At 31.6% G+C, this 20,083-nt stretch overlaps 1 protein-coding gene across 1 annotated transcript in view; it reads right to left on the reverse strand.

The window, feature by feature from the left end:
* The window catches only part of LOC139497977 (protein scribble homolog), an 81,815-nt gene that overhangs the window by 5,977 nt on the left and 55,755 nt on the right, over positions 1-20,083 (reverse strand). The window contains exons 31-42 of the mRNA XM_071286232.1: positions 19,059-19,145; positions 18,022-18,090; positions 16,393-17,103; positions 15,565-15,682; positions 15,003-15,035; positions 12,238-12,294; positions 9,913-10,006; positions 6,124-6,285; positions 3,970-4,067; positions 2,353-2,393; positions 1,819-2,001; positions 439-512 (exon numbers count right to left, since the gene is read on the reverse strand). Of these exons, the coding sequence (XP_071142333.1) occupies positions 450-512; positions 1,819-2,001; positions 2,353-2,393; positions 3,970-4,067; positions 6,124-6,285; positions 9,913-10,006; positions 12,238-12,294; positions 15,003-15,035; positions 15,565-15,682; positions 16,393-17,103; positions 18,022-18,090; positions 19,059-19,145 (1,716 nt within the window). The 3' untranslated portion in view covers positions 439-449. The remainder of the gene's footprint in view (positions 1-438; positions 513-1,818; positions 2,002-2,352; positions 2,394-3,969; positions 4,068-6,123; positions 6,286-9,912; positions 10,007-12,237; positions 12,295-15,002; positions 15,036-15,564; positions 15,683-16,392; positions 17,104-18,021; positions 18,091-19,058; positions 19,146-20,083) is intronic.

Raw genomic sequence — 20,083 nt, forward strand, 5'->3', positions numbered from 1 at the left:
TATACAATATATGTATGTTGTCGGAAAATACAACTTATTTGTATGAGCTTTAGAAACCGTTTTCTCCTCTTTTGTAGCCAGTACAAATAGATTTTATATTTTCCAACAATGTACATATATTGTTTTTATCCTGAAATTACTCCTAACACTTGAAACGTTATTAAAATCAAAATCACTGTCTTTAATTTCTAAAAGAAATTGATATCGTTGAAACACGGACTGCAAGAGGAACCCAAAATGAACTGGTTTAGAAACAGAAATATTCATATTACCGCTTGCTCAACATGGAAGTGGGGTAACAAGGAGACTTTATTTGTACAAGTACAAATAAAGCAAAAATGTATTTATATACCTGTTATTTGAACAAAAGATGGCTAATTGCAGGGGTATATAAATATGGCAGAACAGTTTTCTGTTTATCAATAAAATATCTATTACCTTTATATTTTTCATGACGCTGACTCTCCTCCCTCAATATTTAGTTCTATTATATTCTGTTTTGTTACTTCTATCTACAAACAGACAAATAATTCTTTCTATAACATTTAATCAGAAATATACACATTCAATATTCAACTATAACTTCTGTTTATGCGTACTAGGAGATATGTATAATTTATATGAAAAAAAGGCAATACAATGTATATGTGAATGAGAGAGTACATGACCATACTATTACTGTACAATACAAAAGAAGATATCCATCAAACTATTTGATTGAAAATTTATTCCATTTTATTCTTCCCAATCCTTTCCTTTATGATAGTTATGAACCTAAATGCATCATAAGGTATTGCTCAAATAGGGGAAGATTGGCATGAGAAGTCATGAAGCTGTGATTTGTAGTTAATAATCAGGAGAGAGAGTGGGTGGACAATTTTCTAATGTGTGTTACATCCATAGAAATGTGTGTGTGTATCTAACAGGAAGCATAATAATGAGCTGGGCTGGGCTGACCATGCAGTTTTCATTATGGCTAACCTAGATTTGTGTCAGATAAATATCCAAAAATGTGTGATCTGTAGTTTGAAAGAGTAATGGACAATTAGATAGGTATACAGTAGTAAAACAGATAACCCTCTTGTAAAAGCAGGTGTTCACCCCTCCCCCTTTTTTTTTACAATACAGCCCTTACAATAAACTTCACAATTTGGATGTTTTGTTCTTTTTTAAGTTTTAAGGATTTATATACTAAAACACAGGCAGATCTAGGGGTGCCAAGAGACCCCCTTTTTCCTCTGAAAAAATGGTTAATTATATAGGGATTCACTAAAGCATGACTGTAGCACTTCCCTTATATTGTAGTCAGTGGGCTCCCCCTATATAAAATTCTGATTACGCCGCTATATAGCCTTTTTGCACTCATGCGGCATCAAGCAAACATTAATCAATCAATCTGAATACGCCACTGTTAAAAGTACTCTAATACATTTCAATTAGTCATTCTCTAAAAGATTAATTAAATTACAATAATCCAAACTACAATATATAACAGTACTTACAACAGATCCATGCACCACAAAATTCAAAGTATTACTGAAACACCAAAAGCTCTACACCAAATAAACAACGAAAATTTTTTAACATAAGAATTGGATCTAATTTAGCCCACAGACCAAAAATTCAGGGTTCTATGGGTAAAAATAACCAAATAATAGCATTTTAATAGCAGTTAAATACTGCAATTTATAAATGAGCCAATGTTGTAATCTTTATGCTAACAGATTCCATCTTCATGCAGGAAGTTTGAATAAAGGGAAGCATCCAAGCTACAACACAGCAAATACTTTATCAAGCCCATATACTACAAATTTATACCTCATGTTCAATTATTTTTTCACTAACTTCAAAAGTTCTAAGAGTTTTCTTTCCCGTTTTTTCATCTACAACTTCCATTGTTCTCTTAGAAACTTTTTCATCGAGTACTTGTGAACTTTCTTTCACTCTGGTATCCCCCTCTTTGGTTTGTACAACAAGGTTAGCATAGAAAGGTAAACATTTCTGGAAACCAGTGTTAGTATGGTTAGTATTGTATTATAGAGCTTATAGTTTCAGGGCCTCACTTTGAATTATGTATCAAGCTATTCAACATTTAATATTATTCAAAACCTTTTTACAATAGTTACATGTATGTGGACAGATCAATTTCCGTTTTTTTCCCTATATTTTCTTGATGTAAATCAAAAAGAAGTGATTAAGAAATCCTCAATATTAGTATAGATACACTTAACTTCTTCAAAGACTAAATCTCCATGGTATGGATGCTATTAGTACAGGGCAGACAGTGTTATTTCTATTACTAAGTTAAGTTATATATGGGTTATATATACAAATTTCTATTATAAAACTTACAGAATTTTCTCCATTCTGATTCAATTTATTTTCTTCCTCTTCTGAAAAATACAAAAAAAAAACATGTCACACTTCAAATAAGGAGCTAATTTTTCAGCTGATGCCTGCTCTCTAAATCTCAAATTTCCAGTTATTTTCATTTATAGTACCCACAAGGTACAAGACAGTAAAAAATAATTTTGGCTGTGATTTTCACAAGCCACTTCTGGTACTTCATGGTGTGCAAATTGCACATTTAATATTTACAGAATAAGAACATACACATGTCCGGTCAACAATATTTTTACGAGTCCCTATAATTCTATAAATTCATCATCTTTATTTTTTGTATTAATATAATTATCTCCCCTTTCATTAAATAACTCACAGAAATTTACATTCAATATTGTGTATAAACAAATTATATCAAGATCTATGATGCAACAAGCTCATTTAAAGAGTTTGCCTCAGTAGATTGAACTACAAAAACAGAGGGGTGTTTTCCAGGTTTTATGCCAAAAGTGCAGAATTCTTTTTTTTAACTTAATTCAATATTGAAAAAAGAAATGAAAGCCTTTTAGTTAACCAGGTGCTCCGCAGGGCGCAGCTTTATACGACCGCAGAGGTAAAACCCTGAACAGTTGGGGAAAGTATGGACACAACATTCAAGCTTGATACAGCTCTGAATTTGGATTGTGATCAAATTCTTCACATAATACGAGTTTCTGACACAAAACAAATGTCAAGATCTTACAAATTTATTATGCAATATTGTGCAATTAAAGATTTCTTCTTCAAACTTTACAAAAATTTGGAACTTGAGATATTTGGGGAAAAAAATTGAAAACTTCTACCACCCCCTTTTTTTTGCAATAAGTCCAAAACCTGACATTTCTTTATACATTATTTACAGGAAGTGTAAGGGAGGTAAATCCGAACATACCAAACATTGTATGTTAACTCTTTTTGATTTACCTCCCTTACACTGCTTTTAAATTGTCTTAACTGTCCTTTGACCAGAAAAAACCTAGTTTCCCCCCTTTGTTTGTCCCTAATTCCAAAACTATTGGGACCATAACCCCCAAAATCAATGCCAACCTTCCTTTAGTGGTATTGAACCTTCTGGTATAAATTTATAGATCCATTCACTATATCTAAAGTTATTGTCCTGAAAACATAGTTTTCCCCTTTTTCCCCCCCTAATTTTGCCTTTTTTAGCCCCCAATTCCAAAACATTTTGAGCCATAACCCCCCAAAGTCATTACTAACCATCCCTTCATGTCATGGAAACTTGTGGTATAATTTCAGAGAGATTCATATACTTAAACACAAGTTATTGTTTGAAAACTACAAAATTGCCTATTTTGGGTCCCCTTTTTGGCCCCTAATTCCTAAACTATTTAGACCATAACCCCCCAAATCAATCCAAACCTTCCTTTAGTGGTATTTAACCTTCTGGTTAAAATTTAAAGAGATCCATTCACTTAATCTAAAGTTATTGTTCACAAACTTAATGTGTCTTCGGACGACGACATACCATTATACGACGCGGTCCTATAAAAATTGGTGAAAATTTTCAAATGAATTGTTGATGAAAAGGAGGTTGAAAATCAAAAGGAGGCTGAAAATAAATATTACCTGCAAAGGCAACATCTACAGCAGTATTTTTCTTAAGTTCCTGGGCCCTGGCAATCACAGCTTCTGCTTTCATGGCATCAACTTCTAACGACTTCATTCTATATCAACAAAATCATATTCAGATTTAACATTTATTTGACCTATAATGGTTTACTTTTACAAATTGTGACTTGGATGGAGAGTTGTCTCACTGGCATTCATACCACATTTTCTTATATCTATATCGTGCTGAGTCTGCTGACTAAACAGAAAAGAAGAACGTGTCCATGGTTGTAAATATGCAGGAGTTAATGCTATACGAGTTCAGCATTTTTTCCACTTATAATTGGACATTACTCAACAACTGTGAAAGGATCACCACCCAAAATTTAACTTGATCTGTGTTTGGTGGTAGCCAGCATTACATCTAAATTTCAATTGATAAGGCAAACTAAAGAGAGAGAACACAAATCAATTTTGGGACTTACATACTTACAGTCTTGGGAAAAACCCATCACCTAAAGCCAGGGAGTAATTTTTTTTACCACAGCTCATCTTGAAATAAAGTAGTAGTTTTTATCTATAAAATTTTCACACCCTTAATTTAAGATCACAATTTCAATTGTTGAAATTGTGTTGTAACAATAATAACTTTAATTGTTCAAGTTATTCCACATTAAGAATATTGACTGTTTTTTGCTTTGTGTCCAGTGGCAAAGGTTCAAATGCAGATGTAGAAAGTGAGCAGATCTACACTAAATATAATAGGTTGGAAGTTAGAAAACCTATATAACGGACCAGAAATTTGGACTGACCTAGGTTAATGAGGATATAATAGGCATAGAGATATAGCACCATCATAGAGTTGTTGCTATGATTCATTAAGGTGTAAACAGCATAGCACTCTTCCTACACAAAACATAAGATAAGTGATTGATAAAGCTGATCTTTGACCCAGATCTTGTCCTTGAAACTCAGACTTGTGAAACAGCAACCAGGTGAGTTGCTATACTACTGGTCACATGGTTTCTAGATGTTAGAAGGAAAGATTATTGTTCTAGACAGACATTGTTAGATACATATGTGCAATACTGAGTTTCTAGTTACATGTGTATATTATGTGTTAATTGTGTAGTTAGTGTTATAGGTGTTATTAGCAAACTAAACACAGAGGATATAGTATTACAATCATGCAAGATTTTCATTCAGATTGTTCCCATAATTATTACGTCTACTACTGGAACAGAAATTTTGATTATAACTCAAAGACTAAGTTTCTGTTTGAAAACTGTACAATAAATTCATTGCTGTTAAATTTAGGTTTCCTTTTATGTTCAGTTAGAGCTTATTTCCTAATGCTTGTAGAGAAAGACTTTGGTTTGTTTGTTTGCTTTGTTTGTATAAACATTTGCTAAGGCATTGTAATTAAGATTGACATCTGCAAACAATATAGATTTGACCGAGTTAAACCTTATTAATTTTAGCAGATGTTCATTTTAATTTATACAACGCTTGAGCAAACATTACTACAAACAAAGCAAACTAGCCGACCAAATTTTAATTTACAAGCATATGGAATGTTCCCTCCAAACTGAAAACCCTCATTGCTGTATACTGTGGATTCATTATTATTCGTTGGATACCAATTTTCGTGGATTTCATGGGAACACACGAACCACGAAATTAAATCTTCAACAAATACCAAATTTTCTATAGGTTTGTATGCAGATTTCTCCAAAACCACAAAATTAAATATCCACGAACATGTAAGTTTTCCTCAATCCACGAAAATTGGTATCCACGAAAATAAATGAATCCACAGTAAAACAGAACAAGCTTGATGAAAATCTTGCTGATACAAGCACACATTTGATCATTTGTGACATTAGGAAGACTTTTACATACATAGAGATTTAATTATTTATGAAAATGTGCTGGAATTATTTGTTTTCTCTTTTAGATGAATTTTCAATTTATCCTTTAAAATAATAACAGAAATAAATTCCAAGCACATGTTCATGTTTTGGTGATAATCTTTGTTGTTGATTAATAAAGAATTTGTATGCCTTATAATTGAAGCTGTTATTTATTAGCTATTATGTAATTATTTAAGTTAAAGATCTTAATTAGTTCAACAAATCTCAATTTCTACGATCAACAACTTAAAAGCCACACCTGGCGGCACGCCATGCTGCCCTTTTCTCTGCTTGGAGCGCCCTGTCTTCAGCAGGAGATAATTTTTTGTCCTCAGTAGATGGCGCTTCAAGTCCTTCCTGTTCGAGACGATCCTGCATGCGTTTTTCAGCTTTAAGTGTCCGCACAGGTATTCTGGATGGACTACATTAACAAAATTTTCATTTTTAATAACTCTACTTAAATTACCAAAACAAATTTTACTATAAGTTAAATTTTCCTGACTAACAAATATATATATATATTCTTTATTATTTAGTTCTTTTAATTTCTTTTTCCAATATAATAATTCTTTTTAATTTAGTTGTACTTATTTCTTTTACCCAAAATAATAATTCTTAGTCATGCATTTAAGTATAGAATTATAGTCGAAATTTACAAGTATCATGCAACAAGCATGCAGTTATTCTTAATGTGAATTAAAAATTGTTTTAAATAATTCTCTCACTTTTTTTATATTTTAATTGTTCATTTTAACTTTAAATTAGAAACAGATGTTTATAAATCATTCAACAGATTCTAAATTTAATTTTTTTATCTACAAAATACAATTCTAACATTGGCCATCAAATGATCACAGAAACAGACATAACACAAGGGAGGACACATGACAGACAACACTAAAAGCTAAACATTTGTGCAAATTATCTCCCTTTAACAAATATTTGTGCAAATTATCTCCCTTTTAGTGCAAAAAATCTCCCTTTAACAAATATTCCCTTCCACAAAAGGTGCACTATATTGCTCTTCGAATACAAAAAACATCTTCTCTGAAACTAATATTTTATTATTTGACATATCTCCATTGTCCTTAAGTTAGGAAAACAGTTGTTTTTGACAATTATATAACTGAGAAAATGTGGGGCAACATGCAATTAAGAAAGCATGTTGAACAACATCAACTTTTATTGAAATCAATCATTATAAAAATATAAAATTGCAACTCATTTACAACATTGCAATAAAATCTTTTTTTAATTTCTTGATTTTTCTTGATTTTTTAAAGTGTTTGTTAAGAAATCAGAAAAGGTGGTTAAAACAAACTGAAAAGAATTTCCCCCTTATTTAGAAGGACAATACCAGTCTGAACAGACAAACTGAAAATAATTCCTCCCTTATTTAGAAGGATAATACCAGTCTGGACAGACAAACTAAAAAGAATTCCCCCCTTAATTAGAAGGACAATACCAGTCTGGACAGACAAACTGAAAAGAATTCCTCCCTTATTTAGAAGGACAATACCAGTCTGGACAGAAAACCTGAAAAGAATTCCCCCCTTATTTAGAAGGACAATACCAGTCTGGACAGACAAACTGAAAAGAATTCCCCCTTAATTAGAAGGACAATACCAGTCTGGACAGACAAACTGAAAAGAATTCCCCCCATATTTAGAAGGATAATACCAGTCTGGACAGACAAACTGAAAAGAATTCCTCCCTTATTTAGAAGGACAATACCAGTCTGGACAGACAAACTGAAAAAAATTCCCCCCTTATTTAGAAGGACAATACCAGTCTGGACAGACAAACTGAAAAGAATTCCCCCCTTAATTAGAAGGATAATACCAGTCTGGACAGACAAACTGAAAAAAAATTCCCCCCTTATTTAGAAGGACAATACCAGTCTGGACAGACAAACTGAAAAGAATTCCCCCCTTATTTAGAAGGATAATACCAGTCTGGACAGACAAACTGAAAAGAATTCCCCCCTTATTTAGAAGGATAATACCAGTCTGGACAGACAAACTGAAAAGAATTCGTCCCTTATTTAGAAGGATAATACCAGTCTGGACAGACAAACTGAAAAGAATTCCCCCCTTATTTAGAAGGATAATACCAGTCTGGACAGACAAACTGAAAGAATTCCCCCCTTATTTAGAAGGACAATACCAGTCTGGATAGACAAACTGAAAAAAATTCCCCCCTTATTTAGAAGGATAATACCAGTCTGGACAGACAAACTGAAAAGAATTTCCCCCTTATTTATAAAGGACAATACCAGTCTGGACAGACAAACTGAAAAGAATTCCTCCCTTATTTAGAAGGATAATACCAGTCTGGACAGACAAACTGAAAAGAATTCCCCCCTTATTTAGAAGGACAATACCAGTCTGGACAGACAAACTGAAAAGAATTCCCCCCTTATTTAGAAGGATAATACCAGTCTGGACAGACAAACTGAAAAGAATTCCCCCCTTATTTACAAGGACAAACCAGTCTGGATAGACAAACTGAAAAAAATTCCCCCCTTATTTAGAAGGATAATACCAGTCTGGACAGACAAACTGAAAAAAAATCCCCCCTTATTTAGAAGGACAATACCAGTCTGGACAGACAAACTGAAAAGAATTCCTCCCTTATTTAGAAGGACAATACCAGTCTGGACAGACAAACTGAAAAGAATTCCTCCCTTATTTAGAAGGATAATACCAGTCTGGACAGACAAACTGAAAAGAATTCCTCCCTTATTTAGAAGGATAATACCAGTCTGGACAGACAAACTGAAAAGAATTCCCCCCTTATTTAGAAGGACAATACCAGTCTGGACAGACAAGCTGAAAAGAATTCCCCCCTTATTTAGAAGGATAATACCAGTCTGGACAGACAAACTGAAAAGAATTCCCCCCTTATTTAGAAGGACAAACCAGTCTGGATAGACAAACTGAAAAAAATTCCCCCCTTATTTAGAAGGATAATACCAGTCTGGACAGACAAACTGAAAAGAATTCCCTCCTTATTTAGAAGGACAATACCAGTCTGGACAGACAAACTGAAAAAAATTCCCCCCTTAATTCGAAGGATAATACCAGTCTGGACAGACAAACTGAAAAGAATTCCCCCCTTATTTAGAAGGATAATACCAGTCTGGACAGACAAACTCTTATATATTCCAATTTAATTTATAATAAATTCTGTTATTACAGAAGATGCATTACATTTGCACTTATTATAATTACATTTGCACACAACATCATACGAATCAATTTAAATCAATACGATTTTGATACGTTTTTCCATGATGTCATCAATATTTGTTCAAATGTTTATTCTTTATTTGTAAATTTCTAGATAGTATTTCAATTAGAATCTTTGAAATGGAAAAATGAAAGGTAAAACTTCACATTGGATTCTGAAATAAAAAAATGTTTAGAAATGTCGTAAAAGACCTGTGTGCAAATGTAAATTTCCCTTTCTCTAATTACACAAAATGTAATACACACTTTACTGAACACATATATAGACCACATCTGAGCAAGCAATGGTATATTTAACACTGTTACAAGATACATGCCAATCCATTTGATTATACTACCTCGTTTGTAAGCTTTCCGATTAATAAGAATTAGCCTCATTATTATTTTCAAAGGAACATAACTCCAATACCCATTATAGGAATTTTTACTAAAGGGACACAACTCCAATATCTTAATGGCTGAAATATTTTATCTTGTGCAAGAAAACTGTGTAAAATATATGTATGCTTTACTATACACAATACTATTTTTTTTTTCACCACCATCATGATCATATAACTAGCTTAAATTACTTACCTTTGTATAACTTCATTTTAGAATGTATTCTAGGTAATATTTTCAAAATCAACTTTGACATGAACTATCCACCTTATTTTTATTCTGAGAGTTCATGAAACGTGACATGAGTTATTCAACTTGTAATCTCGCCTTTTAAATCATCTTGAGAGATGACCTGACCTATCTACCTTGTAATCTCGACTTCGTAATCATCATGAGAGTTGACCTGACCTATTTACCTTGTAATCTCGCCTTCGTAATCGTCGTGAGAGTTGACCTGACTAGTGACATCAGATACCAGCTCCTCTGTCGTCATACTATTTACTTTCATTTCTGTAATAAATAATATTGGGACTTATATAAAATTTTCTTTTTTTTTCCTATTTAACAATCTGTATCATATTGGGTATTCAATTACAGTAATCAATTAATTAGAATTCTTATTCAAGCTTTATAATTTTAGATTTTTTGAAAAAAGTTTAATTATTAGATTTTTTTCAAATGCTGTTGTCAATTTTATATGACATTGTTAAGGATATGGAAAGTGCAACTTCTACAATAATTCAATAATTTACTTAATTAGGTATGCTTCACCATTGGAATAAGTAGTATGTATACAAACTTTAATCACTAGCATAATGCAATTCAGCACAAAATGATCTTCCCATTGAATGTTTTGTAATCACAATTTTGCAGAAAAATCTAGAAATCACAATTACACAGTTTAAACTGTGCCAACTTTACATAATATTGTTTTTATACACAGAATCTAATTTTCATGAAATTAAAGAGATATGGTATTTTATTTCAAGATAGAAAATCACTTCGGACACTTGACAAAACCAAAGCAAATGAAAATGCTCTTATTGCAGTTTTTCCTCTCAGTCACAATGAAGCCTTCAACAATGAGCAAAAGCTCACTGCAAATTTAATTCCTAGAACTAGATTTGTGCAGAATTGTTTGCAAGATTTGGTCAACCTTATAAATGGGCACTGTGGCACACAGAAAAGTCAATGTTTGGCCACATATTTATCATTCAACAAAGTCATACCTGTCAACTGACCCGGATTCTGCGGGTGTGACCCGAGATTTTCACAATTCTGAGGGATCACCCGGATCACCCGCCGGGTCATTGAAATAACCCGGAAATTCCGAAAATGACCCGATTTCACACGTATTTCTTAGCCTTGAGATTGATTTTCATGACATAAGTAATATTCCTTTGAAATACCGGCAAATTCGTAATTCTTCCATGAACATGCAGTTCATCTAGCTATGTAAACTGTCAAATTAAGTGACCCATTAAGTGCATGGCTTCACTTGACAGCTTTGGTGTCAAACACACTGTTGATTAACACCAATTACCTTAGCTTTAGGTCGTAAATAAATTGCCCTGTTGTTTTACAAAGATATTTCAACTAAGAGTTACTTCCCCTTATTTGTCACCATTCAAAATTATTCCTTATATTTACGTTTTATGGGTTAAAAAGATTAAATCGTAATAATATAAAATTCAAATACATATTGAAAAATAACTTTTGATTATTTTTATACCTTTATACAATTTTAAAAAAAAAGTTGAAAATTATTTTTTACATTTATACTTCCTTTAACTGTATTACTATATTTTATCATAGTCTAATTTCCTTGTCAATTGAGGGATGAATGTTCAAACATGTAATACCTCTACATGGTATGTTAAAAGGCTAGAAGTCTCATTTTAAAATTACATTTGAAAAATAAATTTTAGATGATGACAAAAAGTAAAGGACATAAGACTGTGATACACAAGTTAATAAAAATCTTTAAAAGTGTAATGAAATAATAATAAATAAGATTTAAAATGACTTAACCAAGTGAACATGCATTGATGTCTTGGTATCTTTGATATACATTATAAGAAAATGTACCATAAATACTGAAATTCAGCTCGAAAAAGTTCGTACGCGTTATGACCTGAGATTTGATTCTTCAATGCAGGTCATGACCTGCATTTTCATCGTCACAGGTTGACAGGTATGCAAAAGTGTATATTACTAAAATACCAGTTTTGCTCCAGAAAAAAGTGGTAACCATGAGAATAAAATAGAACTAGGTTTGTGCCGAATTGTTTGTAAGATTTGGTCAACACTATATATGGCCACATATTATTCATTCAACAAAATATATCTTTTTATCAATGAAATCAATCATCCACGAAAATACCAGTTGTGCTCGCAAAAAAAATTATAACATGAAAAGAAATGAATCCCAGTAATAATCTATTTCTAAATAATATTTCTGTTTATGTTACTGCTAATTTCCTGATGCTTGTAGAGTAAAACTTTGGTAGGCTTGCTTGCTCTGTTTGTATAAATGTCACTTCTAGCTATGCTATTAACATTGATATCTTCAAAAAATATATATAGGCATATTTTAACCTGTATATATTATATTTGAATTTGATTTGACGTTATCCCAATGACAATTGTACAATACAAAAACAAAGCAAGCAAGCTAACCAAAGTTTTGCTTTACATGCTTTAGGACATTAGCTGTAAACAATTCCTACAGATGTATATACCTTCTGCCTCTTTCATTTTCTCAAACTCATGCTGTGACCAGAACGTAAACTTCTTAGCTGCAACAATGTTAGCTAGGTTAGTTATAAATAGCCAAGCAAGTACAAGTGTCTATTGATCTATTGCAAGTTCATCACCCGACTCCAACCACTCGAAACTTAAGAGCTGTATTTGTATATATGATTATAGCTTTATTTCTATCAACTAACATGCTTAAAAAAAATCTAAGATAAAGGTTTCTTTCACAGTTTGAAGTTTGATATCAGTGAAATTTGAAATTTTCTAGATGTTTTTATTATTGGAAAACTCCCCCAAAATATAAACTCATATTTAAATTTTGATAACATTTCTTGTATGATGTATGTTTAGAAATCTCCATAATCAATCTTTCATTTTTGTTCATTGTTCAAAAATCACAATTATAAAAGCTAACAATCTGAATTAATAGTAAGTCATTCTGATTTTTTTTATAATTTTAGTACACTTGACTGTAAGTGCTATGAATTAATTTGAATCCCTCCCACAAACCAATTCTTGATCCAATTTCCATCTTCTATCAATGGTTGCAATAGATCAATAGACACCAATTTCCTAAACTTATATTAAATTCAAGCATGCATATAATATAATATAATTGTTAATAAACATTCAATAGCTCAATCATTTTACTGTAGAAGGCAAAGCATTTTCTTTTTTTTTTCTTCTGTAAGACGACTTCCAATGTACTTCATTTGTTAGTTTTAATATTCTCTAAATTCAAGACCAATCAATTACATCAGTTAAGTCAAAATAAAAGTCATCAAATTTTCAAAATGTTGAACAAGTTTTCGAAAGCTGTACATCAAAATACTAAGATCCGGTTAAAATAAAGGTTTTCTGATGCTGTTATGAACTTATCCAATCAGTTTTCTTGTTTAATAGTTTTGTTGTTGAATTATGTTCTTCAACGCTGATCTTTCATACTCATACTGCAGAGAGAATATTTTGTCCATTAATCCTAACCAAGTTAAATTATTTGATTTGAAATTTTTTGTGGCAGTTGGTACATCTAACAATTTTCTCCTGATAAAGTGCCAGGGTCAAGCAACATGTGTGAGTTATTGATGCATTATTAGTAATTATTTGCCATTATTCCACAATGCACAGTTCTGTATTTTTTTTTGGATAAATTTGCTATATTTACAAATTTTGGCCATGTATAGTACACATTTGTGTACAATACATACATGTCTAAAATGTGTACAATATACACATGTCAAAAATGTGTACAATACATACATGTCCAAATAAGGTAGCAAAATAGATTCCAATGACTGCAGAAAAGAAACTAATTTTAAACAAAACTGTGCATCTCAAGAATAATAACAAAATTAAGATTAATCAAAACTGTTCTGGGTATAATATTGTATGTAAGCATGGGAACTTTTAAGCATGTCTTATTATACTTGTCACTGAACAGAAACATGTACAAGTTTCTATCCAATACATTTTGATGAGTTAAAATGACTTTCTTACACAATTCACAACAGTACCAATATCTTTTTATTAAACAACACAATAATTGGATATCCCCCCTGACCCTAACTTGTGTCCCCCATACATTTTTATCATTTTAACTGCTAAAAAAAATACATTCATTATTAAAAAAAATGCCATTATTAATTAAAATGAAATCGAAATTAACTATTTCAAAATGGTAGACGTTTTATTTTTTTATTTTGGCATCTAATAGGTATTCTTTAAGAGAATTAGTGAATTTATTTCACTGAAAAGTGTGAATTTTTATACATGTCGTATCATTGTTACAAATTTAATACGAAATTGCTGCCAAAGAAACCATGCTTACAACTGGCTAAACACACTCTTGTGACAGATTTGTGAAGCTTTCAGGTTGTGCTTATTGCATCATGATTCAGAGATACAAAAATATATATATATATTCCTGTCACTATTAAACCACATTTATCAACATTCCGTAAAAAGATTATTTTCCCTTCCTCATATTAAAATATTAATAAAAAAATAAACTGAACGTTGTTCACAGCTAAACTATCTGAGTGTGTAAGTATGATTTACAGCCTGCCATATATATGATTATTTGTTCAGTGATCCATGGTTTAAGCTAGTGAGTATACAACCTTCATAAGATTGCTTGAAAATGGGTGGAAAAGTAAACCAAAACTCTGAGAGAAGTAAACAGACAAATTCAAAGTTATTAACCAATGATCTTATTCTTGATTTGGTAGACATTTTCTCTTAAAAAATGCTGGGTTAAGGGGGTAGACCTTGGTTCAGGGAGATAACTCATTAAATCAGTAATGCGTTTGTAAAAGTCAAGTTTCATCAATGTATTTTAAGCATTTACCTGAAACAGAGTGGAAATAATCTATGTTACCTAGAAGCTTAGAATATATTTATGAAAGTGGTTGACACAAACATACTGATGATTTTATGAGTTATCTCCCTTAACCTAGGTCAACCTCCTTAAACCTGGTTTTGTATCAAGTTAAACAGCCAATTGTATGACAGTCATGTATAGCTCCGTTTGACAAAATTGGGTGATGACTATTTTTAAGATCTATTTCACAATGTAAATCAAACTTTTGTATTCCACACACTCAAGTAATTTGTCTGTGAGGCAAATTTCTTCCTGAATCATGATGTGTTTACCAACATAGTATGACCAACTTGTTGATAATGAGGCAGAATGATGTATGCATCATTTGTATCTACACTTGTATAGCTCCTAGATGTCACACAATTTTACCTGTTTCAGTCGATAGAACGATTTTCTTTTTCACTATAAAAATATATTTATATATATAGAACATCTTAGAGTACAACAATATATAAAAGTCAGAAAAAGTATTGCTAGCCTAAACTCTAGTATTATAAAGCAATGTTACAGTCAAAGAAAGAGAAGCTTGGTTAAATGCAAGAAATCCTCAATAAGTTAATAGGCATTAAAGACATGTTAAATGCTGAGTTAAAATACTGGCAAATATCGTAAAATATCCACTCTAAATATCTTTTTAGACTTTGTTATTTACAACGAAACTACAAAGTTGCTGGATGCACTGAAAAAATCACATGCTTATTCAACTTGACTTTTTAGTGAACAAAAAGAAAACTCTGTAACAGCCAATCAGAACGTTCTTCAGTTTGGAACTCTGTAACAGCCAATCAGAAAGTGCTTCAGTTTGAAACTCTGTAACCATGGTAACAGCCAATCAGAAATTGTTTCAGTTTAAAAATGTAACAGCCAATCAGAAATCTTTTCAGTTTAAAACAGAATAATAGCCAATCAGAAACAGCATCAGTTTAATTACCTGATGGTTTTTCTTCAGTGTGTTCCTTGATCTCTTTTTCAAAATATTTCTTCTTCAGTTTAAATGGCAATTCTTCTCCGTGCTCAATCTGAGGAGGCAAGGTTGGTGAAGTTGGTGTCTGTCAAAATATAGGTAATTAAATAAAAATCTTGTCACAGAAAAATCATAATATAAAAGCAACTGTCAAAGAAAATAGAAAGAGGGATGCAATTTGAGGCAGGCAAGATCTTGTGAAAAGTTAAAGAAAGGCTAGTGACTCAATAGGCAATTTTTGGTGACCAATCACAAATCAACAGGTTCTCCTACACATTACACATCACAGAATTACAAATTAAACATCACAAGTCTTTATACACAGTAAAAATCATAAAATATTAAAACTTGATAATCAAGGTAAAGAATATAAAATCAAGCGATATTTCTGAATTTGTATGCATTTAAAACTTTGCCAAAACAAAATTTAATCTCGCTGTTATCACATCTTGATAATTAGCTTAATATGGTATCTGCTTTTTACCTAAGATTTTCCGTAATCACATAAAATTTAATGTAGCGCAACATACAGGAACAAAACACAACTTTAACTTGCTTTATATAAGGCATCTGATAACAACAGATAACATTTTATACATGTTCATCATTCCAATATCTATCACTTATACAACGAAGCTATCAATTACTGCCATGCACAAAGTTCACAAAACTACTGTAATTTCACACAACTGTCACAACAGAAAACTAATGCAGTCAATCTCAAACAATGCTTGTACATTTAATACCTGCCTGAACCAAGACTGTTGTTTGGTCATTATAAAATAAAGACAATACCTTAATTTCAACCTGTTTGGCTGCAGGAAGTCGCGATTGTTTAATAGCATCAAGAGAAGAAGATTGTCCACCGATATTTGTGGGTTTGCTCGGTACTTTAGGTTTAGATGGTAGTTCTGGCTTTGACAGTCTGGCAGTCGGTAAACGTGATTGTTTGATTGGATCATCTGAATCATGTGACTTAGCTGCAGGAATCCGAGACTGTTTTATAATGTCAAGGTTTGTTTTACTGTCTCTAGCACTTTGTGGCGGTGATGCCATTGGAATACGGGATATCTTAGCAGTATCAGTGTCTATTTTAGATGGCGGTGAAGGCGTGTTTGATTTCATTGATGAATCCTCGCCTAAGCTATCTTCTTTCGATAAAGATGGAGATTTTGCCATTGGTATACGTGACTGTTTGATTACACTTGCTGTCAAATTATCATGCTTTGGTGAAGTACCGGGCGATGATTTCTCATCAAAGCTTTCCTCCATACCCATGAAAGCCACTTTGGCTGTAGGAATTCTGGACTGTTTGATCACACTTGATGTCAAGTCATCATGTTTAGCTGGACTAACAGGTCTGACTGTAGGAATTCTAGACGAAACAGTTAATTCTTCATGTTTTGCCAGGGGTTTTGGAGGAACAGGTGGCCGCTTGACATGAGTTTGTTCAGAATGGACAGGTTGGTCAGAGTGGACAGGTTTCTGTTCAGTTTTCACAGGTGTCTATATAAATAAGACAAACCACAGTCACATGCAGAAAAAACACATGCAAAAAGAAACAGAAAATGTTCATGCTTTAAACATTCATTTTAATCGCCTAAATAACTTTATTCAATTATGTACTTTAATAATCTCAAAAATAATCAATAAAGCTTTTCCAAGTCTTACACATATAGGTTTGTGACCAAAAAATTAGAAAATGTTTTATATGATGGAATATAAAAATAATCTAATAAGTGTTAACGCAACAATTGACTTTGAGGAAATATCAACAAAGGGAAGTAATTGTGATTTCTTTTAATACAGTATTACATAAGGAATACAAGCTATCATCTGCACTAAACATCAATGATTAACAAAAGTTTAATATATAGCAGGGAAAACAATTTTGAAATTTCACAAAACTAGAAAAATAAACCTTTTTTGACACTTTGTTGAAATTTGAGTAGATTTTTTTTTTTATCAATTTGTTCTTTATACAACATTTTTTTTTTATTTAAGATTATTTGCTTTTCCCATTCCCTAAATGTGTCAGTTAAATTGAACTGACAAATGAAGTCTAGTTCTAGAATAAAGAAATAAATATGCTTTGCCAGAAAATTATTAAAGTAGTGGAAACAGTGGAAGAAAAGTGATGAGCAAGTATTAAGTTTAAGTCCGAACAATTACCAGAAATTATATAATATCCAATCATAAATTAATCATTAATAAATATGTAAATAAATATATAATAAAGAAATGAAAACGAAAAACTAATATTTCAGAAAGCTAAGTCCATCCAAACTAAATATACACAGCACCAGAAAAAATAAACAAAAAGAATTCAGACTACAGGCCTTTCATTTTCTAACCCAGCAAAATAATCTGCATAAAGCAAACATTTTGATTGGCTGGATGTGACAACAAATTTGATTGGCTTACCACAGGAATGACATCTGGAGGGTTAGACTTTTGATCTGGAGGCACTTGATTAATCACAGAACCAGTATTCTGAAAAGAAAAAAATATTTTCGTCTTTTATCACATGTAAAATAGAACATGATATTCATTGTTGATTTCCATTCTTTAGAAAAGGTGTGTATTAAAATCCAGTTAAAACACTTAAACTATTATTTGGGATAAAAAGTCACAAATCAAAAAGGATTGTTTTGCAATACTGGAAATTTGAAATTATTGCGAGGTTTTTTAATGCAAATAACGCAATCTGATATCTGCTACATATATTTTTTGTAGTTTTTCCTTAAATCCCAATAATTAAACTTACATCCTTGGTCATTTTTTCGGAAATAGCAATAATAAATGCATGCGATAATTTCTAAATTTACAGTATTAAAAAGAAGTTTAGTTGTTACTGCAACAGGAGAAAACATATTCTTTAAAAAAAAAAATCAAAATAGACTATTCTGGTATATATCAAGACTATATGTTCCCAATTACATGAACATTTGTCAAAAGGACACATTTCCTCATTCAGTAAACTGGGGAATTCAGGTTAACAAATTTGGCATTTAGTTTTAAAAGTTCATTTCACAAACAACCTTTAACTGGTACAGAAGAACCAAAAGGCTGAATGTAAAACACATTTATTCATAGATTAGAAAACATAAAGCCCGAACTAAAAAAGGCATGCTTTAACATGTTTAAACCCGCCACATTCTGTATGTATGTGCCTGTCCCAAGTCGGGAGCCTGTGGTGGTCGTTTGTTTATGTGTTACATTTTTGTTTTTCATTCAAATTTAGTACCTAAATTAGGTCGTTAGTTTTCTCGTTTGAATTGTTTTACATTGTCATTTCAGGGCCTTTTATAGCTAACTATGCGGTATGGGCTTTGCTCATTGTTGAAAGCCATACAGTGAGCTATAGTTGTTAATTTCTGTGTTATTTTGGTCTCTTGTGGAGAGTTGTCTCATTGACAATTATACCACATCTTCTTTTTTTATATGCAATAAACACTTACTATTTTGGGATCAAATCTTGCTTTAGGAATCTTGCTGGGAGAAATTTCTGTACCTGGTTTAATCTGAGCATCTTTTCTCTGTTGTTGCTAGAAGTAAATTGAAAATACCTCTCTCAATCTTGGTTAAATATACAAAATCTATAAATTTCTGAATTACAAAAATATGACATCAGCTATTCAAAAGTGTTTAAATCATCTCATTTACTGCTTATAAATTCCATGAATTCATTAAAATTGAAGGCAAAGTTAAGCTGTCAATTTTGGTTAAATAACTTTACCCGATACAAGAAGATATTGTTCATAATTTCCATAGCCTGTTAAAACAATGATCGTTTTTCAATGGAAGATATCTTATTTTTCACACATCTTTTAAAAATTATTTATTATTTAAAGACAAACTATAATTGTATACAAAATTGATCTGATGACATCCATGGATCAATATTCAATATTTCATTTGAAAATAATAACATTGCATTTAAATGCAAGATTTTAAGATAAAAGTACAAAAGTAGTGATAAAATCATCACAACAATAGTACATCATGGACATTCTTAATACAGTAAAAACTGCTCTGCAGGTCAACTCTTTCAAGTGAAAACCTGTCTAGCCAAGTAATCCTCTTTTATTTCACACTGTAGATACACATTTGCATTTTGAAAATCATTTCAATTGTCATCTCGCTTGTATAAGACTTATAGTTATCTCTGGCCATGAGCATGAGGGTGATCTTTATATACAGGTTTTACAGTACTTGAAACTTATTAATGGATCTAGCTGCTGCAAGATTGCCTCATTTGATTTTTATTTCTTTCAATGGTAGAAAATCTTTCAATCAATATATTATCAGAACTTGTAAATCTGTTACTTCTGAGGTTGTTTAATGATTGATATTAAGGTGGTACATAACACTACAGGGAGTTATTTTTGTAAAAATCAACTGAACGTTTTATTCATTTTCTATTGTTAAGGAAATATTAAGCTTATCAATGATCAAATTTAATGTTTGTCAAACTGCAGTCTAT

This window comes from Mytilus edulis, chromosome 12 (assembly GCF_963676685.1).
Source record: "Mytilus edulis chromosome 12, xbMytEdul2.2, whole genome shotgun sequence".
Taxonomy (NCBI): domain Eukaryota; kingdom Metazoa; phylum Mollusca; class Bivalvia; order Mytilida; family Mytilidae; genus Mytilus; species Mytilus edulis.